This window comes from Hypanus sabinus, chromosome 19 (assembly GCF_030144855.1).
Source record: "Hypanus sabinus isolate sHypSab1 chromosome 19, sHypSab1.hap1, whole genome shotgun sequence".
In the NCBI taxonomy this organism is placed as follows: Eukaryota; Metazoa; Chordata; class Chondrichthyes; order Myliobatiformes; family Dasyatidae; genus Hypanus; species Hypanus sabinus.
In genome coordinates this window covers 24,251,648-24,278,784 of record NC_082724.1, presented here as the reverse complement: position 1 = coordinate 24,278,784, position 27,137 = coordinate 24,251,648, and the positions used below count along the sequence as shown (strand labels likewise).

General features: G+C 40.7%; 2 protein-coding genes across 6 annotated transcripts in view; one reads left to right on the top strand and one right to left on the bottom strand.

Annotated features, from left to right (window-relative positions):
• Positions 1-13,556, bottom strand: part of slmapa (sarcolemma associated protein a) — a 190,373-nt gene extending 176,817 nt beyond the window's left edge. For all 5 annotated transcript variants that reach the window (XM_059944200.1, XM_059944198.1, XM_059944203.1 and 2 more), the window contains exon 1: positions 13,359-13,556. In XM_059944200.1, the coding sequence (XP_059800183.1) occupies positions 13,359-13,556 (198 nt within the window). The remainder of the gene's footprint in view (positions 1-13,358) is intronic.
• A 1,423-nt stretch (positions 13,557-14,979) lies between these two features.
• The window catches only part of dennd6aa (DENN/MADD domain containing 6Aa), an 84,098-nt gene continuing 71,940 nt past the window's right edge, over positions 14,980-27,137 (top strand). The window contains exons 1-3 of the mRNA XM_059944194.1: positions 14,980-15,231; positions 21,294-21,332; positions 21,417-21,459. Of these exons, the coding sequence (XP_059800177.1) occupies positions 15,046-15,231; positions 21,294-21,332; positions 21,417-21,459 (268 nt within the window). The 5' untranslated portion in view covers positions 14,980-15,045. The remainder of the gene's footprint in view (positions 15,232-21,293; positions 21,333-21,416; positions 21,460-27,137) is intronic.

The following is a 27,137-nucleotide window of genomic DNA, read 5'->3' as shown; positions in this document are numbered from 1 at the left end:
AGAATTGACAATAAACTGGACTGGTGAAAGAATACTGAGGCTGTCTACAAGAAGGATCAGAGTCAGCTCTTATTTCCTGAGGAGACTGAGGTCCTTTAACATTTGCCGGACGATGCTGAGGATATTCTACGAGTGCTATCATGTTTGCTGTTGTGTGCTGGGGCAGCAGGCTGAGGGTAGCAGACACCAACAGAGTCAACAAACTCATTCGTAAGGCCAGTGATGTTGTGAGGGTGGAACTGGACTCTCTGACAGTGGTGTCTGAAAAGAGGATGCTGTCCAAATTGCATGCCATCTTGGACAATGCCTCCCATCCACTCCATAATGTACTGGTTAGGCACAGCAGTACATTCAGCCAGAGACTCATTGACTGAGCGTCATAGGAAGTCATTTCCGCCTGTGGCCATCAAACTTTACAACTCCTCCCTCGGAGAGTCAGACACCCTGAGCCAATAGGCTGATCCTGGACTAATTTCCACTCGGTATAATTTACTTATTATTTGTTTATTTATGATTTTATATTGCTATGTTTCTACACTATTCTTGGTTGGTGCGACCATAACGAAATGCAATTTCCGTCGGGATCAATAAAGTATGTCTGTCTGTCTGAATATTTCATTCACTTGTGGTCATTCTATTACAAGAAGGATGGGGAAAGGAGGTTTACTTGGATGTTGCCTGAATTGGAAGGCCACAGTCCTTCCAGGTGAGGCAACACTTCATTTGAGAGTCTGTTGGGGTCATCTATTGCATCCTGTGCGGCCTCCTCTACATCGGTGAGACCTGATGCAGATTGGGGGACCGCTTCGTCGAGCACCTCCGCCTCGTCTGCCACAACAGACAGAATTTCCCTGTTGCCGCCCACTTCAAATCTGCTTCACATTCCCATTTGGATATGTCCATATATGGCCTCCTCTACTGCCATGATGAGGCCAAGCTCAGGTTGGAGGAGCAACACCTCATGTACCGTCTGGGTAGTCTCCAAACCCTTGGTATGAACATTGAATTCTCCAACTTCTGATAATTCCCTCCCCCTCCCTTCCCCATCCCAGTTTCACTCTGCCTCCTCCTCCAGCTGCCTATCATCTCTCTCATGATTTCACCTTCTTCTACTACCCATAGTGCTTTCCCCTTACATTCCTCCTTCACCTCTCCTGCCTATCCCCTCCCCCACCCCTTGATCTTTCCTCTGATTGGTTTTTTACCTGGCACCTTCCACTTTCCCCCACTTTCTTTATAGGGCCCCTGCCACCTCCTTGTTCAGTCCCGACCAAGGGTCTCAGCCCAAAACATTGACTGCTTGTTTCCACGAATGCTGCCCGACCTGCTGAGTTCCTCCAGCGTGTTGTACGTGTTGCTTTGACCACAGCAGCTGCAGAGTATTTTGTATGTGCTATAAAGAGGTAGGACAAATTCAGCTTACTTTCTCTGGAGTAGTGAATGCAAATGATATTCCTTTTGAAACTACAGTGGTCTACAAAAGAAGCCCACTCATTGGCTCTTCAGACAACCCTGGAACATCTAGACAGGAAAGATACATACATCAGAATGCTTATTATCAATTCCAACTCAGCATTTAATACCATTATCCCTAGAAAACTAATCAGTAAACTCCAAGACTTAGGCCTCAATACCCCTTGTGCAATTTAATCCTAGATTCCCTCACTTGCAGATTCTAGTCAGTTAGAATTGGCAAAAACACCTTCTCCACAATCTTCATCAGCACAAGTGCACCATAGGAATATGTACTTAGCCCCGTGCTCTACTCGCTTTACACCTATGAATGTGCAGCTAAGTACAATTCCAACACTGTATACAAGTTTGCAGTTGACACCACTGCTGTGAGCCACATCAAAGGTGGCGATGAATCAGCACACAGAAGGAAGATTGAAAATTTGGCTGAGTGGTGTAATAACAGCAACCTTTCATTCAATGTCAATAAGACCAAGGAACTGATTGTAGACTTCAAGAGAGGGAAACCAGAGGTCCATGAGCCAGTAATCATCGGAGGATTAGAGGTGGAGAGGCTCAGTGACTTTAAATCCCTGGGTGACACTATCTCTCAGGAAATGTCGTAGACACATCATATAAATATAATTGCAAAGAAAGCACAACAGTGCCTCTACTTCCTCAGGAGTCTGTGAAGATTCAGCATGTTCTATAGATGTGTGAAAAGTGTGCTGATTGGCTGCTTGCCAGCCTGGTATGGGAACACCAATGCCCTTGAGTGGAAAATCCTACAATGGGTAGTGGATTTGACCCAGTACATCACAGGTAAATACCTCCCAACCATTAAGCACATCTATATGAAATGTTGCTGTAGAAAAGCAGCACCCATCAAAGATGCACAGCACCCAGGCCATGCTGTTTTCTTGCTGCTCCCATCAGATAAAAAGTAGGGGTGCCTCAGGACTCACACCACCAGGTTCAAGAACAGTTCCTACCCCTCAACTATCAAGCTCTTGAGCAAAAGGGGATAACAACACTCGTTCTCTTCAGGTGTTCTCACAACCAATGGTCTCACTTTAAGGACTCTTGTTATTTCATGCTTGTTATTTATTGCTCTTTATTATCATATGCATTTGCAGTTTGTTGTCTATTGATCCTGTTTAATATGTACTCTGATAATAAATCTAACTTTGACTAATCCTAATTGCTGCAAAACGTGCTTCAAGTTCTTGAATACTCAATTTTATATGTTTAGAATAATATTTGCTCATACCTTAATTATGCTGGAGAAAAAATAAATGATTTATTTCTTTTCTCCTCCATTCATTTAATTTGCTGAGCTTTCTGTACAAGACCATGCCTGGAATATTACAAATTAAACATCCTGGTTTGCACAGTGCACAATTCCCCCCATTGTTAACTACAAAATATGTGTCATAGGGCACTACAGCAGAGAAATAAGCCCTTCAGCCCATCTAGTTCATGTCAGTCTGGTCTTCTACCTACTTGCATCCAGACTAATCCCATCTTTTTGCATCCAGACTAATAGCCCTCCATTAACAGCAATACCTATGTAAGGCTACTGTTTATTCTATTACAGCTCATTGGAGAATAATACATTTGCAACCCTTATTTTTCCATTGTTCATTCCAATTGGTTTGTAATTGAAAGAGCTCAGTGTTTTGAGGTTGAGTAAATCCACTTATTGAATGCTGCTTAGACTTTAAAACATTTAAAGCAAACTGTATACAAGTGCAACACTGAAATCTCTAAAACCAACGGGACTCAGATCATGTGCTGGGTTGGAGAAGGAATTCGACAAATAAATGCTTGAGAATTGCAACAAGCTGAAATGACACCATCTGTCATTCAGTAAATTTGGATGTTCCATGCACAGAAATTCCAGATTTGCTGCTATTCAAATGGTTAAATGCCAGTGGATTCATTTGGAACCACCATTTGTCATGAAATGAAGCGTAGTAATTTATGCTCGCCCTTCAAAGATGCTGCCTGCTTGGCTACACATTTCCAGCATTTTTTGTTCCTATTTCAGACTTCAAATATTCATGATATTTTGTTTGTTCAATTTATGCAAATCTCAGATGCAGTAAAATTCTGTCAAAGTGGTTGAAGTATCAGTTAGAGTAAGCCAAGCTACTCAACAGTAGGTATTGTTTACATTTCTTAATATTATACACCCTTTGCTAGGGTATATACTAAATACCATTATACCACTGTCACTTTGCCATTCTTGATTATTTATACCATTGACTAACTGATGATAGCCCACCTTATCTGATATTGAACATTTTCAGTGTTAATTGCAAAATATTTTAATGATGAAATAACCTTTTCTCATATGCAAGAGGAATTTTCATTAATGTGAATAAAGTGCTTTTATTTTACACGGCCACTCTGAGCTGCCATGTAATTTCCTCTTAGTTTAAGCATGGTCATCTATGATACAAAAACTACCTTGACAGCATTCTCATTATCAAAGAAAATCAGGGGGTCCCAAACGGGGTCCACAGTTCCCTCAGTTAATGGTACATTGTACAATCTGTTTCTGAAATTATTTTGCTCTTAACTGCAGACGTGTGAAAAACAGTCATTATACTTAGAACCTTTGGACATGAATATTTTTAGTTTCAAGCTGATCGAGAACAAATCACTAGAGGCAACAGTTCAGTTGGAGTTTTTTTATCCTGATCCATCAAGAGTTTTATTTTATTTATTGAGAAACAACGCAGAATAGGCCCTCCCAACCCTTTGAACCACGCCACCCAGAAACCCTCATTTAATCCTAGCCTGATCACAGGTCAATTTACAATGACCAACTAACCTACCAACTGGTATGTCTTTGGACTGTGGGAGGAAACTGCAGCACCCAGAGGAAACACATGCGGTCACGAGGTGAGTATACGTACTCCTTACAGGCAGTGGTGGGGATTGTTTGTACTGTAAAGCGTTGTGATACCACTATGATACCTTACCACCCAGTATGTTATTTGGAATTATGAATGAGATTCAATATCAGGATAAGGTGGCCGATGTCGATTTCCTTGGGAAAAAATAGTTCTACAACCATGATTTTTTTAAATATTACATACAAGATATACTTCACTGATGTATTTTATTTTTTACTTATCAGATTTCTTGCAACACCAGTCAGTCAAGGGTCATAAAAGCCATCTATTTACAATGTACAGACCCCTCTGCAAGATTACTTGACAGAGTTATGTCTTCTTAACTGTATAAACTCAGTATTTACTTATAACGGAAATTTTACCACTTTTAAGTGGGGAAGGAACATGCTGCATTCTAGTAGTTTACAATGTATTTTATATGGCTCTATATTGCTTTTATAAAAATGATGAATCATCTGATTTCTCATGAACATTTAAGCATTTTGTATTGCACACATCAAACTACCTACAAGATTCACATTTAGATTTTATGATTCAACGCACCAATTAATACATAACTAGACTTTTTTTATTCTGATGGAAGAGCTATCAAAATGCAACAAAGCAGGGGGCTGAGTTCTAGGATGAGTTTCTGTCATACATCTTTCACTCTTATTCATTAATCGTACCTCCTTTCCTCAACCATTCATGATGTGAAGCATAGTAAAGCAAGTACACAGCAAGAGGCAGTTGGCATTGAGACTCAGGACAGTGTGAGAAAAGGGTGACAAGAGGCATAAGAAATGAACAAGGCCAGGAGAAAAAAAAATGGATAAAAGACAGCTAGAAAGTGAGTTTATTTTCATTCCCATCAGCATTGCAACACTTTTCATTCATTTTTTCTAACCTCTTTTTATGAATGCAATTATTGAATTGCATTGACTATACTGTGCATTCTGAATTTGTTGCCTAAAGAAAGTGATTAACACTGACTTGTTCTTAATTGCCTATCCGCAGATGTCTTTAAAGATTATGGCGAGTCATTTTCTTGAACCCTGGATTATAAATACCTACATCACATCAGACCAGCTCCTCCTTTAGTATCATGTTTGAGAATATGTGTCACCAAGCTCAAGGCAGACTTTGAACAGACATGTGGACATGTGAAGACAAACTCCTGATCTTTCAATCTACCTTGTCATGGCCCTTATACTTCAGCTACCTGCACTGCACTTTCTCTTTAGCTGTTACACTACACTGCTACACCTGCCCTTACACTTCCTCCCTCACCACCATTCAGGGCCTCAGACAGTCCTTCTAGGTGAGGCGACACTTCACCTGTAAGTCTGCTGGTGTGGTATACTGTGTCTGGTGAGGCCTTTTATATATTGGAGAGACCTGATGCAGACTGGGAGAACGTTTCGCTGAACACCTACGCTCTGTCCGCCAGATAAAGCAGGATCTCCCAGTGGCCACACATTTTAATTCCACGTCCCATTCTGATATGTCTACCCATGACCTCCTCTACTGTCAAGATGAAGCCACACTCAGGTTGGAGGAACAACACCTTATATTCCCTGGGTAGCCTCCAAACTGATGGCATGAACATTGATTTCTGTTAATGTCCCTCCTCCCCTTCTTACCCCATCCCTGATATATTTATTTTTCCCCAGTTCCCCTTTTTGTTCTCTCTCTGCCCATCACTCTTTGTTTATTCTCCATCTCCCCTGGTGCTCCCGTCCCCCTTTCTTTCTCCCGAGGCCACCCATCCCATGATCCTTTCCCTTCTCCAGCTCTGTATCCCTTTTGCCGATCACCCTTCCAGCTCTTAGCTTCAACCCAGCCCCTCCTGTCTTCTCCTATCATTTCATATTTCCCACTCCCCCTCCTACTTTCAAATCTCTTACTATCTTTTCTTTCAGGTAGTCCTGACAAAGGGTCTTGGCCTGAAACGTTGACAGTGCTTCTTCCTATAGATGCTGCCTGGCCTGCTGCGTTCCACCAGCATTTTGTGTGTTACTTGAATTTCCAGCATCTGTAGATTTCTTTGTGTTTACACTATACTCTTAATCCAGATTTTCCTTTCTTAATTTATGTATGAAATTACCCATGTGACAATAATAAACAAATTTTCTTTGAGTGAAAATATTCCCACAATTCTCTTGGAGAGGAATTCTCGAATTTATAACATGCTGAGATGTACAAAAGCAAATACTCCCATGATATGGATGAGATCCTGCAGTTCATGGTAATTCCATGCAGCTGAAGTACTTGTCTTTCTTGGTAGTTGAGGCATATAATTTCAGCAGAGTTTATTGATGGTAATCACTGTAAACCATCTACACAAGTGGTGGAAGGATTGAATGCAAGTGCAAATCAAGCAAGCAAGCAGCTTTATCTTGCTTGTTCTTGAAGTTACACCCATACAAACAGAGAGGATTCCATCATATTCACAATCTCAGTTGTACATGGTTGGATTGCTGAGTTTATTTACAAACCTTCTCTGTGGGTATGCAGCCACAGTATATATGTGTGACTGATATTGGTCAATTTTGGATCATCTGTGACCTATGGATATTGATGCTGGGAGATTTAGCCACAGCTTTGCCACAGAATATTAGACTTACACTTGTTGGATATCGTCATTGCCACCTCTCAGCACAAATCTCTATGTGCTGGTCCTGCTGCACACCCAGATGGTTTATTTGCTGAGTACTTATCAACAGAACTGAATATGAAGACGTTTACTGCTTTAGAAGGAAGACCAGTGAATGAATAGCCAAAGGAAGTTACACTAGAGACACTGATCTGCGGACTTCATCGATCACATCTTCAGCTAAGATGATCAATCTCCAACATCCATTCCCATCAACCCTTTGGAAGTAATTGACTTTCGCTTCACCTTGCTGCCATACTCATTCAATTGCTGCCCTGTGTTCCTCTCACCTCTCCTCTGGAATTCTGCCCCATGGTCAACTTTCCTACCGTCTGTCATGAGGGATGGAGCAGAGTGTCCTGTCCAAGCAGGTTACTAGTAAGTGATGTCACTTGACAGCACTGTAAACAAGAGCTTCCATAACTGCTACGATTAACTCTAAACTGGTTGGATAGTAGTTAAGCGACTTAGGCACGTCTAGCTTTTTATGTACAGGATGTACCCAGCTAATTCCTCAGTATTGAAACTGCACTGAAACAGCTTGGCTGCCTTAAGAGTGAAAGTCCTCAGCACTGAACTGAGGACATTGCTCGATCCCATATGCTTCACTATATTCCATGCTCTCAGCTATTTCCTATCATCTTGCAGAATGAAAAGAATTGGCTGAAAATGGGCTTTTATAATTATGGAGATCTCAAGAAGGACTCTATACCTCTGGCTACATTTGTTGAGAGTGCTTTAGGATCAAGGATCAATTTTATTCACTATATTTACACGTATTAGGAATTTGCTACAGTGCATTGGTGTGAAATGCAAAAAAAATTCAATAATTATAAAAGATAAAATTTATATAAAAAAACTTAAACTACACATGGAATAAAAGTACCAGCATATTACTAAAAAGTGGTTTAAAGCGGTTACAGGGCAGTGACTGAGGTAATAGATTGAGGGGATGGAGGGCTAACTAGAATGGTTATCAGATTAACTGCCCGAGGAAGGAAACTTGGGGTGAAGATTTTATTTCAATAGCCCTACAGCACTTTTCTGAAGGGAGCTTTTGAATGAGACAGTTTGCTGGATGGGGAAAGTGTCTTCAATGATTCAGCGTTATTCTTAGCACTTACATACTGGAGATAGAAATATTCTGGAACCCCCAACTTGGTTTAGTTATTCACAACTATTCACAATTAACTGTGAAGAAATGCAAAGCTTTGTCTCTGATCAATTGATTGTGGGATTGATTAGTCCTATGGCATCCTTTGCCTTAAAACTAGTTACTGGCACCTAAAAAAAAACATTTGCTTCGGGCAGATGGAGTTTGTCAGCCGTGGTTGGCAGCTCCAGAAAGAAAACTCTGATCTCAAACCTCCACTGCCTTGCGACTATACCCACTCAAGGGGAAGGCTTCAGGAGTAAACCCCGGGGAAAAATACTGGAGCTGGAGTCCATTAAGCAGTTGAACACAGAGTTCAATGCTGACATGCAACTCTTGTGGCATTGCTGGTACCGAACTGCACCAGTCTCTGTCATTCTTTTGAGTCCATCAGCTGCATGGAGTGGGGGAGCTTGCTACATGAGCTACAGCTTGCTCTTCATATTGTACTGCCCAGACTTGTGTATCTAGGTAACTAGGATGCAATATCCACAGTCAACTCTGTTACGTTTTATTGCCAGTTACCAAACATGTACTTAGGCTTCAACAGGCTACCATACAATTCCTAGGTTTGCGTGGAACTGCTCATTAAAGCAGGGTTGATACCCCAACTTGACTGTAATGGTAAAGGATATTCCAGATGAGATTACTGATCATGGGAAGTACAGTTCTACTGCCAGTATCTCAGTGAAACTAGTAATCAAATACCAAATTTATTGCACTTCAATTTCCATGTATGATTCTAGTGCCATAGAGCACTCAAGGAAATGACGTTAAAATCAAATGACGAGAAACAAATTGACAGGTGCATGAAATGACAAGAGGCAGAGACTGTGTGTTACCAATGCCTTCCTACCCCCCCCCCTCCCCCCAAGGGGGACAATGGCTAACAAGAGAAGACATACTTTTATGATGATTGGAAGAAAGCATGGGGAGGATGTCAGAGTTGGGTCCCATCTTTGTTATTACACAGAGAGTGGCAAGTGCATAGGTCACACTGCTGGGGTGTTGATAAAGACAGATATATTAGGGTCTCTTAGACAGGCACATGGATGAAATGTGGGAGGGAAAGCTTCAATTGATCTTGTAATAAGTTAAAAGGTTGGCACAAAATTATGAGGTAAAGGGCCTATACTGCACTTCACAGTTCTATGTTGATATCAAAGACACCATAGACAAATGCACCTGCCAGAGGGAAATTGGCAAGGACAAACACAAGTTAGGTTATCCTTTATATTGACTCACTCACTACCTGCTGCAGACCCAGTATGGATCTTGTGTCCTTCAAGACTCAGCTATCCTAGTCAATATGATATTACCAAGCAATGTGTGAGATGGTGCACATTAATGCAGCCTATGTGAATGTTCAATCCTTGATCCCTTCCTCCCGCCCCGAGTGTCTCCTCCAAATCTTGTGGATCTGGAGAATCTGAATCAGGATTTCTGTTGACACTTGCACTAACACTATGAAACCTCATGAGGTTTGTAATCAATTTTGACTCGTCCCAAGCCGCTCCCTCTTCCTCCTCTCTGTTAGATAAATTCACAGGCTGTCTGGCACATTAGCTGCACAATACAATCTGCAAGGGCAATGGCTTGGTATCTTTTACATACTGGTTTATAGATGTTTCAGAAGAGGAAATGCAAAGTCAACTGTGTTGGGACTGTACAAATGTGGTGCTTTAATTTAAGATGAGTGGCTCGTCTGGTTTCATTCTTTTTTCTGCTTTAGCACAGTGGTTTTATGTAACAACAAAATCTCTTCCTTGGGCATTTCAGAATCGACTGCACTGCCATAAGTCTGGAGTCACATTAAGGTCAAACTGGGTAAAGATGGCAAAAAGGTAGCTGGTGAACCAGATGGGTTATTGCAATAATTCAATAGTTTTTATGGTCATAATTACAAATGACATTTAATTTTTTTAAAAATTCCAAAGCTGTTGAGAGCAACTGTGAACTGGGCTCTAGACTGTGCATCCAGGCGTCTGGGTTACTAGTCCGGTAACATAACCATTGCTCCAGTACACTTAATCATATTAAATCAGTGTCTTCCTATTATCAAATACAGCAATTGGAAACTGTCACTCTGTACTTACTTTAACTACTCTATTTGCAATTTTAAAGAAATCTATCAAATATCTTTTTAACATATCTCTCCTGTAAACAAGTTTTCATATTAAATCTCACCGCCCCCAACATCCTGCAGTAAATCTTTTTGTATCTTCTCCAAAGTCTTCACCCTTCCTAAAGTATACTGGAGAATTGGATACACTTCCCCAGCATGACAGAACTACTGTTATATATAGTTCCACCTTAACTTATTAACATGAATATTATGTTCCAATTTTTAAAAGACAGCGATCTTTCTTATTTTATCAACCTTTTTGTCCTGCCTCCACCTGAGATTTTTTTTTAATAAAGTTCATTTTCTTGCTCTCTCCACTTACATAATTTAGTTCAGGTGGTCTTCTTTCATTCTTAACAGAATGTATCACATCTGTTTTTTCAATTGAATTTCAATTCTAAACTATTACATCTCTGCCCAATCCACTGGTCAATATCCACAAACACAAGAAAATCCAAAGCAACACACACAAAATGCTGGACGAACTCAGCAGGCCAGGCAGCATCTGTGGAAAAGAGTAAACAGTTGACGTTTTGGGCTCTCGGTTTCGCCCATCACCTGCCACCTTATACTACTTCCTCCCTCCCCCACCCTATTACTTGGACTTCTCTCCTTCCTATCCAGTCCTGAAGATGGGTCTCGGCCTGAAATGGCAACGGTTTTTCCACAGATGCTGCCTGGCCTGCTGAATTCCCCCAGCATTTTGTGTACTATCCTTTACAGATACACCATTTTCCTCATTGTTTAATCGAATGTCCAAAAGTCTGTCAATTTCAAAATTCTACCACATTCCTCATATCTAACTACTTGAGATATAAAAAGTCTAATAGTGGATGTGGGGTGTTTGGATTTTCAGCAGATTTTTAGTAAGACCCCACAGATAACTTTGGTGAACCACCAAGGGATAACACACTAGGGTTGACAGAAATAAACAAAGAACTGGAAAAAAAATGGCTCCATTTCAGGTTCACAGACTGCAACTAGTGAAATACCACAGAAATTTGTTGCTGGGCCACAAATCTTCAAAATCTATAACTGAATATAGCATTTCGAATTTTGCTTATGTTTCAAACCTAGAGCAGAATGGGATAGTAATGAGGATGCATAGTGGCTCTCAGTGATAAAGGATTAAGGTAAGGCAGCTTATGTTAGAAAAAGAGAGATGCTGATTTTTTTTTAATGGTGACATGTTGAGAAACACTGAGCAAAGGTGCCCAAATAACCTGTTACAAGTCACTGAAAGTTAAATGCAGTAGGAAATTGAGGATGCAAACAGCACAACAGCCTTTATTGCAAAAGGATTCATGCAGTCAGGTAAAGATATCTTACTACAATTACATAAGGCCTGTTTGACATCACACCTGGAGTGCTGTTCCCTTTACCCAAAGAAGAAAATGCAAAATGAAGATCGATAGATTTTTGGAGTTTAAAGGAATTAACAGATTGGGAAGAGGACAAGAAAATGGACGAGAGGCAGATCAGCCATAAATTTATTCAAAGGCAGTGCAGATCCAGCCAACTTGCCAAATGGCCCACCACTGCTTCTATGTCATATGTTTTATGCTCTAATGATTGGAGGAAACAACTTGTTTCCTCTAATCATTAGAGCATATAAATAGGAAAAAAAAATATTTCTCCTACCCAGTCAGATAGAGACATGCATCTCTCCCTTTCCACCAAAGAGATGCTAGTCCCCGTCTGAAAGGGTAGCAAAATAATTTCATTGATTTAAAACACTGCAATGTAGATCACATAAAGTAGTCAAAGCTCAGGAAAAGACATTGTAACTGTATTGGACAAGATTGCTTTTTATTGGACCTATGCAATGAGTTAACAGTAGTCTTCTGAGAGCACCTAGTGACTTGAGTACATTCAAATCCAGAATCAGAGTCTTGGGCACAATTCAGGGGAACACTTGGGCAGGAAGGTTGATCTGTGGCTCAAGATCAAGCATGATCTAACTAAAATGGTAGAAAAGGAGCAGAGTCTTCGACTACTGTTTTTTTTTGTTACTTTTTTTAAACTTCGCAAGTGTAAAAAAAACTGTGGCGTCATTCTTTCTGTTATTACGTCACAAGGTATAATCTAGTTAATTAATCAATCCATTAATCTATCTTGACAATTAGTCCATACTTACCCAAGTCGCTGTTACTTCCATCTAATTTACTGTTTCTAAAAGGGTCTCTCAACTGTCACTTTTAAGCTGACTGACCTATATCGTAAATGAAGCACAACCCATTACTTAAATAGTGTTTTTCTACAGATGGGGAGCTTAAAAGGGATAATAATTGTTGATAAAATTAAAGAAAATTTTAAGGAAAAGAAATGCAAATATAATGATAATAACTAATGTTATTATGTTTAAAGTCAAAACTATGGTTCTTTCTATACACTGACATGCAAGTTAAAAACAGGGAACACTCTGTTAGAAACACTCAACAGGCCAGACTTTATCTTTCTTTCTGGCAATGATAGAAACAGAGTTAACTTTTAGATTGATGATTTTTTTTAACCAGAGCTACTTCTGTGAAAAAGATAATTGACAAAACCAACTACTCAGTTCACTGCCTGACACGCTTTGAATTCACAGCATTTTCTAGATTTGTTTTAAATTACCAGTACGTATCTATAATACTGACTTTTTTGCTTTGCTATCCTTTTAGAAACTAATGGAAAATGGTATGCTGAAGGCACTGAATCAAAAACTCGTGGTCTGCACAATACAGGGGGAAATCTAAACTCAATTTCTAAACCTATTAGTAATCTGCAGTGTGATAGGAAAACGGGCAGTCAAAAATTACTCAAAAAACCTGCAGTTTTGATATTTTAGTTATAATCTTCAGAAACCTCCCCATTTGTCAAATTTTACTGATAACATTTTAGTCAAACTCAAGTCAGTTAAGTCACTAGTTCTCAAGTTAAATGCACGACGATTTTTTTCACTAAATGTACTATTTGGCTCAAGGAAATGTGAAAAATGCCACCCAACCTCAGTAAGTCTGCGAACGACTTCCAAGTAATTCATGTTATGTTTTCCACTTCAACGTGGAAGAAGTGTTTAATCCTTACCTTGCCCGTTTTGCGGTCGAACCAGATAAGAGCATGGTTTCGGGAAAGCACTTTGCAGTCGAAAGTGGCGTTATTCTGGGCTGGTCTGCAGCGTGCCACCGACCGACCGATTTTGACAGGCTCGTCCAGGTAGACATGGCGCTCCTGAAAGGGGTGAGAGTTTGGCCGACAGGTGAAGATGGCTAGTGCTGAAGGCATATGGGACTGGTGACGAGCCTCAGTTAACGTGAAGAGAGGAAACTCGCCTTGAGCCACTTCCTGATCCAGAGTGACAGTATCGTTTAGGATTAGAAATGATAAACAACCTGGATTTATATATAGGTGCAAATATTTACACACAACATCCACGGACGATTTCTGTACAAAACGAGAGATTCATCTTTCATCCATTAATACATCCATTTCAATAAATCAGCAGCAATTCGACGCATCTCCTGTCCTTGCTTGCAGATCCGTGCGATTATTCCATCAAGTCGGAGTTTATTTACCGTCATTTAGCTTTTAAAACGGTAAAATAAATAAATAAGAAAAACTTATTAACCGAAGACACGAATGATAAGCACAGCAAACTGCGGAGAAAAGGGTCGGTATGCAAGCAGAAACAGTGTTTTTGCCCCAGTTAGCGGGACAAGGTTACCGCTGCATTTGAGTCACTCTCCCGAGAACACGTTGTGCAGGCTGGTCTCACAGCAGTACCTCGCACATCGTCAGCCCTCCAGCGGGCAAACGGAGGCGGCCCTCGACGCTTGCTGCGAAGAGGGAGCTGGAAGCGCCTCTCTTTGTGGGACCTTCCCCGGCCAAAATGCGAGGGAAGCGGGCTCCGCGGCTAGGCCTCAGGCTCGAATCGATCCTGATCGCCGAGTCCAAAGTCGTGAACTTGTGACCCGAAATCAAAACAAATCCTTTCGATCGTGCGCCGGGAGCCGAGCCAGTACCAATCCACGGAGGAGGGGAAAGCCGCGCCTTCGACAAACAAGCCACCTCTGAGGCGGGCGCGCTCTCCCAACACCCGCGGCCGTTGCGGACGCGAGACGGAACAGGAACTATTCTTCGCGTGGAGAGTTGCTCTCCGCCGAGCCCGAGCCTGTAACACGTCCTCCCCAACTCACTCGAGCCGCCATAGCTTCACCGCAACGCATAGGCAACAACTCGATGGCGGAAGCGCCGGCTCCCCTCTGATGAGCACCTCGCCCAGCCAATGGCGGCCGGGAGCCGGCCAAACCGCCGGCCAATCACAATCCGGGCGATGAGGAGGGTCTCGATTGACGTCACTGCTCAGTGGGCAGTCGATGAGGGCCGGCCCCGTCGATTGACGTGGAAAATTAACCAATCAAAGCCACGGGAAGGAAATGTGACCGGGTTCTTTTACCAATCAGGAGCGAAAAGGCAGAATGTATGTCTGATTGAGCGGTATTAGGTGAGTGGAGTTCTGATGTGCAAGTGAATCGAAATAGGAGATCTTAAATGCCACCGTCATTCAGATATTTAGTGCAAGTTGCGCATTATTATTACGTCATTTCTAAATAAGCGAGATGTCATCCTCATGAAATCAAAGTTGAGAGCAAAAGCTAAAATATTCGGTGCACCTTTAGTGACGCCATACGTAAGACGCAGATAAGTGCGTCATCACGCCGGAGCGACGTTGGTCCAGTCGGACTGGACGGGATTTTGTCAATTGTGGAGGAAAATGGCTCTGCGGGGTCTGACAGGGGATGCAGATGACTTGGAGGACCTCTTGGATGGCGTTGTCCTTGGCAAAGATTACCTGTGTGATCCCGACAGATCTCCGTTTCTGCCCTGGGATAGGTTCAGTGCCTGGGTTCACTGCATCTGTGTCGTAGGCTTTGACCTGGAGCTGGGGCAGGCTGTTGAAGTGAGTCAATCGCAGGAAAATAGTTTGCTTGCAGCAACTTGGCTTTGTACATCACCACTTTCGGCGATCCATGTGGAGAGTTTCGTGTTTCTGAACCGTACTCTTTCAATATTAAGTCTTGCGTGAGATCGTGTAACAGATGGTGCTTCATTCTTTGTTGCAAGGCCATGTTTTGTTTGTAAAAGAGCCCACGCATTTATGTAAAAAGATGCATTCGTGACGGGTTCAAAACTCGATAATTTGGGAATTTATTTATCGGAGTAGTTTAGTTTAAAAAAAACATTTACATGTAGCCAAACATAATTGTTTCGTATTTTATGTACAGTATTATCAAAGGGCTTTTGTTTGCTCTAATGGCAATCTCCAATTTCCAAAGCATGAGATTTGTGCTGATTGGCCTGTTTGGATTTAATGTATTGCTTCTTAGCTACATTAAGGGAATTGCGCCTTTTGTAAACAAGTTGAATTTCTTCAAAACTAATATAGTTTAAGTTAGTAATACGTGCAGCTCAGGCAACCATTTTAATGTAAAAAAAAGCAAATCTGTAATCGTATTTGGGCTACTAACTTGTTAAGGTACAAACGTTGAAAGGAAAATATGACAAAGTTTTGGACAAAACATTCAGCTTCTCGAATTAAAAGCCTTTTTTAGATATTTGATCTTATGATAGTTAATTGCATAAATACTTTGTTCTATCAGTCTTTGGATGGTAGTTTAATGAATAGTTGATGTCTCGGGGTAAGAATTGAAGGATCATCGCTCCAGAGACTTAAATACAAAAGAAAAATGATGTTGGAAGTGCTTGCTTTCAATTGATAAATCAAACTTGGTTCATTTTGATGGATATAATAATGTAGTTAACCAGGGCAATCTTTACCTTATGTAATAGCAAACTGTCTAGTAATTTACCTGCTACCTTACTGATCTGGATTAAAAATTAATCTTTATTAGCATGGAGTCTAATATTTCAATTACAGTTTGAGATTTTAAAGCTTAAAAGAATATAGTATTAATGGTAAGACTCTTGGCAGTGTGGAGGATCAGAGGGATCTTGGGGTCTGAGTCCATAGGATACTCAAAGCTGCTGTGCAGGTTGACTCTGTGGTTAAGAAGGCATATGGTGTATTGGCCTTCATCAATCGTGGAATTGAATTTAGGAGCTGAGAATAATGTTGCAGCTATATGGGATCCTGGTCAGACCCCACTTGGAGTACTGTGCTCAGTTCTGGTCGCCTCACTACAGGAAGGATGTGGAAACCATGGAAAAGGTGCAGAGGAGATTTACAAGGATGTTGCCTGGATTGGGGAGCATGCCTTATGAAAACAGGTTGAGTGAACTCAGCCTTTTCTCCTCGAGCGACGGAGGATGAGAGGTGACCTGATAGAGGTCTGTAAGATGATGAGAGGTATTGATCATGTGGATAGTCAGAGGCTTTTTCCCAGGGCTGAAATGGTTGCCACAACAGGACACAGGTTTAAGGTGCTGGGGAGTAAGTACAGAGGAGATGTCAGGGGTAAGTTTTTTACGCAGAGAGTGGTGAGTGCATGGAATGGGCTGCTGGCAACAATGGTGGAGGCGGATACGATAGGGTCTTTTAAGTGACTTTTGTATAGGTACATGGAGCTTAGAAAAATAGAGGGCTATAGGTAAACCTAGGTAATTTCTAAGGTAGAGCCATGTTCGGCACAACTTTGTGGACCAAAGGGCCTGTGTTGTGCTGTAGGTTTTCTATTTTTCAGATTAGTTCCTGACACTCGAGTTATAGGGGTATGTCACAGTCAGAAAGAATCTGATCATTGCCAATATTCCAGCCCTCTTAAAGTTGAATTTTTTTCCCGTTATGATTTCATTGTGCAAATTTTGATTCGTAATGTCCCTGTTATAAAATGTAGTAAATACAACTTGAAGCTTAGGTTGGTAGCATACCATTCCACCTCCTACCTAACAAGTGGCAAAAGTTGTGTACTAAGCTGACCCTATTTCCTGACGATTCAACGTTGAAAGTAAGTTTAATATTAAAGTACATTTATGTCACCACACACAACCCTGAGATTCAGTTTCTTTTGGACATAATAAGTCTATGATAGAATAATAACCATAATAGAATCAATGAAAGACCGCATCAACCTGGGTGTTCAACCAGTGTGCAAAAGATAACAAACTGTACAAATACAAAAATAAAGAAATAATAATAAATAAATCAAAGTTTCAAAGTAAGATTTATTATCAGAGTGCATACATATAACCCTGAGATTCTTTTTCCTGCGGGCATAGTCAGCAAATCTGTAGAACAGTATATACTGTGCAAATGCAAATATAAATAAATAGCAATAAATTATGAGCATGAGGCAAAGTGAGACCATCAGTTGTGGGAACACCAGAAGTAGAATAAATGTAGTTGCCCCCTTTTGTTCAAGGGATATGTGATTGAGATGGCAACTGTTCTTGAACTTGGTGGTGTGAGTCCTGAGGCACCTGTACTTTCTATCTGATGGCAGCCGCAAGAAAAGAGCATGGCCTGGTGCTGAGGATCTTTGATGCTGCGTGCTGCTTTTCTATGGCAACGTTTCTTGTAGACATGCTCGATTGTTGCAATGGCTTTAACCGTGATGTGCTGGGCCGAATCCACTACCTTTTGTAGGATTTTCCATTCAAAGGCATTGGTGTTCCCATACCAGGCCATATTGCAGCCAGTCAGCACACTTTCCACCACATGTCTATTGACGTTTGCCAAGGTTTTTGATGACATGCCAAATCACCGCAGACTCTTGAGGAAGTAGAGGTGCTGCCGTGCAAACCCAAGGGGCAACTGTTTTTTTCCTGAGAGTGGTCAGTATATGGAATGACTTGCCAGTAGAAATAGTTGAGGCAGATAAAGTGACAACAATTAAAATTCACGTGGACAGAGGAAAGGTTTAGAGGGTCATGTTTGAAGCTTGGGCAAATGGAACGAGCTTTGCTGGGAATCTTGATCAGCATGGAACAGATGGGCTGAAGGCCTGCTTCTGTACTCTGTGACTCTATGAAATCAGAACACCCTTCAAGAGTGTGAACCCTCTTGATGCAAAATGTAACTGGTAAGGTACAGAAAACACGTGCCAAGTCACTTCAACCTCTTACTGCTGTGGTCAGAGATTCTCACCTGCTTCAGAAAAGCATCAATCATACTGGTACCCAAAAAGTTCAGGGTGGGCTGTTTCAGTGACTATCACCCAGTAGCACTCTCACCTACTGTGATAAAGTGCCATGAAAGGTTGGAAAAGGCTAGAAATAACTCTTGTCTGAGCAGGGACCTGTACACTCTGCAGTTTGCCTACCACAACAGCAGGTGCAATCTTACTGTCTCTCTGGTTGGCTTTGGAGCATCTGGATAACAGCAATACATACAGTACATCAGGTTACTGCTTATCATTTGCAGCTTGGCATTCAACAGCTTCATCCCCTCAATGCTCATCAACAAGTCTCGGAACCTGGGCTTCTGTACCTCTCTGCAACTTTCTCATCAGGAAACCACAATCAGTGCAGATTGGTAATAACATAGCCTCCTTGCTGATAATAACAACTCAAAGATGTGAGCTTAACTTACTGCTTTACTCTTTCGACATTCATGACTGTGTGGCTTGTCACTGATCAAGTGCCTTCTACAGGTTCGCTGATGACACCACTGTTGTTGGTAGAATCACAGATAATGTCAAGCAAGTGAAGAGGAGTAGGATTAATCCGCTGCTTGAGTGCTGTTGCACCAACAACCTCGCCCTCAGTCAGCAAGATGAGGGGATTGATTGCGGACTTCGGGAAGGGGAAGTCGGGAGAACGCATACCAGCACTCATTGAAGGGTCAGCAGTGAAAAGCGTGAGCAGCTTCAAGATCCTGTGTGTCAGCGTCATATTTCCAAATGGTTCATGAACACTACCACTGTCCAGATGAAGCGTCTCGGCCCGAAACATAAACTGTTTATTCCTTTCCATTGATGCTGCCTGGCCTCCTGAGTTCCTCCAGCATTTTGTGTGTGTTGCTTTGGATTTCCAGCATCTGCAGATTCTCTCATGTTTGTGATTCTACTACCATACTATGCCTCTTTTACACTTTTTAATTTGTTTTAACGTAGTGATATTAATATCTTGCACAATAGTACTGCCATGACACCATGTGTCAGTATAATAAGCACGATTCTGACTAGTGGCTTTTTATTTTTCTTTACCTTATCCCTTATTACTAACTTTCCTTCTATATTGTTTTTGTTCAATTAAATATTCGACCCTTCATAAGCTCTTTTAGGATCTAGGTGATTCACTTAGCATTCTTCAGTACAGTCGGCCCTCCTTATTTGCGAGTTCCGCATGCTCAAATTCAACCAACCGTGAATCTAGAAAACCCAGAAGTGCTCTTGCAGCACTCATTGTTCAAGCAATGTTCACCTCGCGTCTCGTTCATTCACTACTTTGTTCCTGTGAAAAAATGGCTCCTAAAAAGCAATTACATGGTCAAAGCAATTCCTCAAAGGCTAGGAGGGAGCGTAAAGTGCTATCTCTCGCCAAGAAAGTAGAAATGTTAGATCTATTGAAAAGTGGCACATCGCTTTCCGAAGTGGGCCGTAAGGTTGGTAAGAACGAATCGAGCATTAGCACAGTAAAGCAGAAAGAAGCTGAAATTCATGGAAGTCAAGTCATCACTTTTTATTGTCATTTCGACCATAACTGCTGGTACAGTACACAGTAAAAACGAGACAACATTTTTTCAGGACCATGGTGTTACATGAAACAGTACAAAAACTAGACTGAACTACTTAAAAAACCACACAAAGAAAAACTACATTAGACTACAGACCTACCCAGGACTGCATAAAATGTTAGTACTGCCCCTACAATGGCAAAATGGTCTTGCTGGTTCATGATAAAGTGCTTGCGAAGACTGAAAAACCATTAAGTGTGTGGCTAGAGGACGTGTCACAGAAGCATATCCCTGTCAATGGCCAAATTATACATGATAAAGCTCTTAGTCTCTATGAGCACTACTGTGACAGGGTTGATGAGAGCGAGAGAAAAGAGTTTAAGGCTAGTAAGGGATGGCTGGCTGGCTATGTAAAGTGCTACAGCCTCAAGAACGTAAAGATCATGGGAGAATCGGCATCGGCTAATGCCGAGGCGGCAGCAGCGTTCCCAAAGGAGCTCAAGAAACTCATAGAAGAGAAAGGCTACCTTGCAAAGAAAAAGAAGAGACAGCTTCCTAGAAACAATGTTTCTAACTAAAGCATCTGCAATTCTGAAGTCTCGACATTCAACGCTTGAAGATCCTCAGCCCTCAGCCTCCACAGTTCCTGACTTTAGTATTATTGAGCCTCCTCAAAGTGTCCTTATTCCCTAAACAAGGCAGTGTAACAACTATTTACATAGCATTTCCATTGTATTAGGTATTATAAGTAATCTAGAGATGATTTAAAGTATACGGGAGGATGTGCAGAGGTTATATGCAAATACTATGCAATTCTATATAAGGGGCTTGAGCATCCGCATTTTTTAATATCAGCGGGAGGTCCTGGAGCCAATCCCTCGCAGATAAGGAGGGCCAACTGTATATTCGGTTGAGGAGATGCAAACTTTTGATGTGTCATGTAGTCCTAGAGTTTGTAGAGGATTCCACGAAGTTTCAAGTGATGGCAAATTGCATTTTAAATACAAATCACTGTCATACACTTTTGTTCCTGATCACAAAATCCAGGCCTATCTGTCAATTTTGCACATCCTTCAAATACCTGTCTAAATTAGTCATATTAACATTAGCCATACCTGTAAACAATCGTGGTACACTGGCAGACTGCTGTGTCACCCATCTTCTGGATGTTAAGTATATAGAGAAAGCACTCAATTTTTGTTATACCTCAATTTTTCATAAGAAATTAAGTATTAGCAGAATATATTTCCTTTGAATTATTGAAAGTGAGTCTTTGCTTCATAAACTACATGCCTTGGGTAGGATAAGATAAGTGGAACTTGTTGCATTATGGCAACTTCAGTATTTTGTGTAAAAGATGTTAACATCATTTATATGTTTCTTCCTAGGTAATATATCCTCCTCATGCAAAATTATCAGACAAAGAGGTTAGTCCAGAAATAACTCCAAACTGATTGTACTCTTTTGGAATCAGTATAGTATGTTATAAATTGCATTCCTTTCTTTTACAGAAAACAAGCATTTGTTATTTATCCTTCCCAGACTCAAATTCAGGTAATTTTACTATCTATTTCTTCAGCAAACTAATATATGCTTCCCTAAAATGTAAAGGTCAAAATGCTGTCTATAATGTTTGTGACCCTTTTAAAATTATTTTTATTGGAATAAAAATAAAAAAGATAAACTGAAATAATTATTATTCAGATGTTTTGATTGTTTTAATTATTGGGGAAACAGAACAGAATTTATGTGTGAAAGATTCCTTGATGATGCAGCTTGTTTGTGGACCTACAAGGGCAGAAGCTAGATCTTTTCATGATTAATGAAATACATCAGGTTTGTCACCTGAATGCATGTAAAATGTCTTTGGAAAAGATTTCAATAAGAACATAGAAGATAGCTTAACACACTAGAACATTGGATAAGGGCAGATTTTTAAAATGGAGCTAGCTGAGCTGATGATGAATGAAACTGATGTGATGGGAAAACGTTTCTTTTTATTTCAAAAATAGTTATGTAACCTTTTCTTGAAAAGGGAAGTTACCTATTGGATGATGTGGTTATGTCACATCTAAAATTAATTAATAGGAACTAAGAGGACTAGAAGAGCCACAGAATTCAAAAGTATGTATGGACTTTGCATGTCCATCAGTAGAAACAAATATAATGTTAAGTTAGTTAGCATCCTCAGAAGGGACAAAGCATTGAATAAATACTTGCTAACTACGATATACTTGTTAAAGACTGCTGTTGGAGAGATGGAAAACCAAGAAGCATATGTGATTGAGATGATTAAATGCTAGTCAGGAAAATATTAACATCAATTAAATATTAATTTGCTACATAATTGAAAATATAGCTAACTGTAGGCAGTATAAACTTCATGGGAAAAAAGACTCAGAGCATTTTTTCTGAGGAGCTACAAAATAAGAGAAATTTTAGTGGACTTTTAGGAACGCTTTTGACAAGACACCACATGACTGTTTGGAGATATAAACGAATAATGAATTGCGGGAATACTTTCCAGTGATAGCTTATGACTAATGGTATTCCACAGTGTTATGACTTCTGTTTACTGTGTATTTCAGTGTAATGGATAATAAACCCAGAGGGAGTGTTGTTGCTTTGTGCAGAAGGTACCAAGATGGGTGGCAAACTTGGCAACAATTTAAAGGATTATCAATAAGATGAGCATTTTGATTTGAAATGCAGTTTGGTTTTTTAAAACAACATTTAATTTCTGTGAATAAATTAAAGTATTGTGCTTAGTTAGGACTGAGGAAAAAGTGGAGGTACAAGCTGACAACATATTAATGGCAATATTTTGGGTTAATAAGTTTACAAACAAAAGCAAATGGGAAAAATGATATTTTTGGCCTAAGACTTGTAGAAAATAAAACCCTTGAGGTAAAGGTAAGTTTATGTCTGAACTTAATAGGCTTAAGTGAAATATCCATTTTGGGCCAGGCTATAAGAAGCTTCTTTGGGTTTTGTAATAAGCATCTGAATAATGGTCTTTGCTGCTGTACTTAAAATCCACCAAGGAGTGTTTGTGTGGGCTTCCTCTTTTCTGATGTCACAAAGTAGGATCAGCTCAGTGAAATTCCTGCTAAACAGTGAAATTGGTGTCAATAAACTGTCTGAGCACTTGAAGAATTTTCAGGAACAGTGAACAAGAAAAGAGAAAAAGAAAAGCAGTATTTAACCAGCATTTTGTGTATTTATCAGAAACTGAAGATTGGATTTGTGTGTATTTAAGGTAGAAGGCTGAACATTTTTATTTTAAAAACTATGCATGGTTTTGCAAATTGGGAAAAAAAAATGAGTGATATAAATAGAGTAGATTGTCTACTTTCCACGATGGAAATATTAGAGGGCGTACCTTTATGGTGAGAGAGAAGAAAAATGTATAAGAGGCTTATGAGGCAAGTTTTTCTTCACATAGTGAGTGATAGGTGCCAAGAATGTGTCACCATGGGAAGTGGTGGACGCAGTGGTGTAATAGCAAAAGGTGTTTTAACAGGCAGGGGTTGGAGGGATATAGGTCATGTACAAGCAGATGGGATTAGATTCAATTGGCATCATGGTCAGCAATGATGGGCACCTTCGGCTATAGGGCCTTTTCCTGTGCTGTACTGACTTCAAAGACATAGTTGAATTTATTGTCATATGCACTTCTACCAGAGATTAACCTGGCCAAATGTGAAGTGCTGCACCTTGGGAAATCAAATGCAAATAGACAGTATGCTGTTAATGACAAGATCCTTAATAGTGTTGAAGAGCCGAGGAACTCAGGGTCCAAGTGGTTAGCTCCTGAAAATGCTGACATAGGTTGACAGTGGTATGAAGGTATATGCTGTGCTTGCCCTTATTAGTCAAGGAATTGAGTACAAGAGTTAGGAAGTTATTTCGCAGCTTTATGAAACTTAAGTTAGGCCACATCTGGAGTATTACATTCAATTCTGTTAGCCCAATGACAAGGGTTTTTGGAGAGGACGCAGAAGAGGCTTAACTGGGATACTGCCTGGAATAGATGGCATGTGCTAGAAGGAAAGGTTGGACAATCTTGGGCTGATTCTTCTGGTGCTGTGAAGACTGAGGGGATATCTGACTGAATTTTATAAGATTAAGAGAGACGTAGATTTGAGTACATAGCCAGTAGTTTTCCCCCAAGGTTGAAATCTCTTATACCAGAATGCAATTAATGTGCGAAGAGAGGGTAAATTCAAAGGAGCTGTTTGGGGCATTTTTCCCACAGTGGTGGATGCCTGGAATGTGCTGCCCGAGGTGGTATTAGAGGCAAATATGATGGGAAGGAGGTTTAAGAGTTTATTTGATAGGCAGATTAATGTGCAGGAAATGGCAGGATATTAATATTGTGTAGGCAAAAGGGGTTAGTTTAGTTAGGCACTTGATTGCTAATTTAATTTGTCTTCAGGTGGGGCTGAACACATAAGGGGCTGTTCAGGTGCTGTACTCTCATATGTTCCACGTGTGTGCAAAAATTCAATGAAGAACTTACACCAGCATCACAGACACGTAGCATCATATAATGCAGTATTCACATGAAAGACAAACAAAGTATACACAATAATTGCAAATAAACACAATTAGAACAAATGAAACAGTGTACAGTATTTTAGTGCATTCATCCCTACCCACTTTTCTCCCTCCTGACACTTATCGGCTGTATCTGGTGCTCCTAATGCAGCCTCTTCTACATTGGTGAGGCCTGATGTAGATCAGGGAGTGCTTTGTTGCGCACTGTTAAAAGAATTTTTCATCTGTAAAGTGAAATTTCCAGGTGGCCAGCCATTTTAATTCCTATCCCTAACCCCGTTCCATTATGTCGGTCCATGGCCGCCCCTTCTACCATGATGAGATTTGATGGAGCAGCACCTCAGTCTATCTAGTAAGCATCCAACCTGATGGCATGAACATTGGTTTCTCCAACTTCAGGTCTTTTCTCCCCCTCCAACTTCCCTCTTCTCCAAATCCCCAGTCTGGCTCTTCACCTGCTTATGACCTCCCTCTGGAGCCCCTCCTCCTTCCCTTTCTCCCATGGTTCACTGTCCTCTCCTATCAGATTCCTTCTTCTCCAGCCTTTTGCCTTTTCCACCTATCACCTCCCAGCTTCTTACTTCATCCCCCCCCCCCTTCCCCACCCACCTGGCTACACCTATCACCTGGAATGCAGCAGGCCAGGCAGCATCTATAGGAAGAAGCATTGTCGACGTTTTGGGCCGAGATGTCAACAGCTCTTCTCCCTATAGATGCTGCCTGGCCTGCTGCGTTCCACCAGCATTTTGTGTGTGTTGCTTGAATTTCCAGTGTCTGCAGATTTCCTCGTGTTTACACCTATCATTTACCAGCTTGTCCTCCTCATCCTTCCCCCCCCCCCCCCACCATTTTCTTATTCTGGCATCTTTTCCCTTCCATTCCAGTCGTGATGAAGGTCTTGGCCCAAAATCTTGCCTGTTTATTCATTTCCATAGATGCTGCTTGACATGCTGATGTCCTCTAACATTTTGTGTGGGTTGATTGAAAGGAATTAGCTGTTCTTGAACTTAGTGGAGTCGGTCGTCAGGTTTTTGTTTCTCCTGCCAGATGGCAAAAAGGTGGCATGACTCAAATGGTGGGGATCTTTGATGATAGATACTGCCTTGAGGCAAGGCCTCCTGTAAATACTGCCAATGGTGGGGAGAGATGTGCCCATGATGTTTTGTGAGAGTCCACTACTCTCTGCAGCTTCTTACATTCAGATTGCCATAGCAGACATAATGTAACCAGTCAGGATACTTTTAACAGAACATCTGTATAAATTTGTACGGTTTAGCAAATATGTTCTATGTATTTAGGCAAAGTTTAAAGTATTTAAGTGGCTTCTTAGGGCTAACGGCTGAGTAATTATGGGTTATCATTCTGTTTTTTATTTTAAAACGGCTGGTGATAGTTATGCAGCAAAGTCGAAATGTAATGATTTTTGATGTTTACAATGAGGTTGTTTCATAAATACCTGTAGTCTTCATCAAGTGATAAGAAGGCTGCTAAACATTGCAGCATCAGTACAAAGAGCAACTTCGAGATCCCTTCAATAAATGCTACACGGATGGAAGATCTGTAACTGCTGTTGGGTTTGCAGTGTAATGATGATGAGTGCTTATAAGTTACTGTCATTAAAATAGAAATTATGGGGCAAGATGTGTAGAAAATAAGTAACTATAGATACAAGGCTAGAAATAAGTAACTTTGCACTTCCATATTTTTAATGATTGAGGCAGCAGTTATGGATCAATGCACTATTAACTCTGTCATGGCCTTAGTAGACCTAATCCTCTTTTCTAACTTGTCCTTTCAATATATGTTAATGTAATTAATTACAACTCTAAGAGAATGTCACAATTTTTCCCATCACTCATTTGTTGCCCATTTTTTAACTTGCATAAATTAGGCTTGTAGCATTATGACAGGTTTTTAAACAATTTTATCATAAGGCATAGGCCATGCACCTGTCAAGTCTGCTCTGCTATTCGAACGTGGCTGATTTATTTTCTCTCTTGACCCCCAATCTCCTGCCTTCCCCCTTTAGCCTTTGACACACTTACTATCAAGAGTCCGTCAACCTCCACTGTGAATATACCCAATGACTTGGCCTTCATGGGCAATGGATTCCACAGATTCAAGACCATCTGGCTAAAGAAAATCCTCCTTCTGTTCTAAAATGATGTCCTATTTTGAGGCTGTGCCCCAATTTTAGATTTTCCCACTTTTCGAAACATCCTTTTCATGTCCACTCTACTTAGACCATTCAGTACTTGGTTGGTTTCAATAAAACCCCCTCATCCTTCTTCAAGTACCAGCCCAGAGCCATCACTCATTCCTCAAATAACCCTTTCATTCTTGGGATTATTCTCATGAACCTCCTCTGAACCCTTTCCAATGTCAGCACATTTTTCCTTAGATAAGGAGCCCAAAAATGCTCACAATATTCCAAGTGCAGTCTGACCAATGCCTCATAAAGCCTCGGCTTCATATCCTTGTTCTTGTAAACGTATCCTCTCAAAATTAATGCTAAAATTGCGTTTACCTTCTTACAACTAACTTGGCCTGCAAATGAACCTTTAGGGAATTCTGTACAAGGACTCCCAAGTCCCTTTGAACCTCTGATATCTGAGTTTGTTCACCATTTAGAAAATACTCTACACCTTTATTCTGTCTACCAAAGTACATGA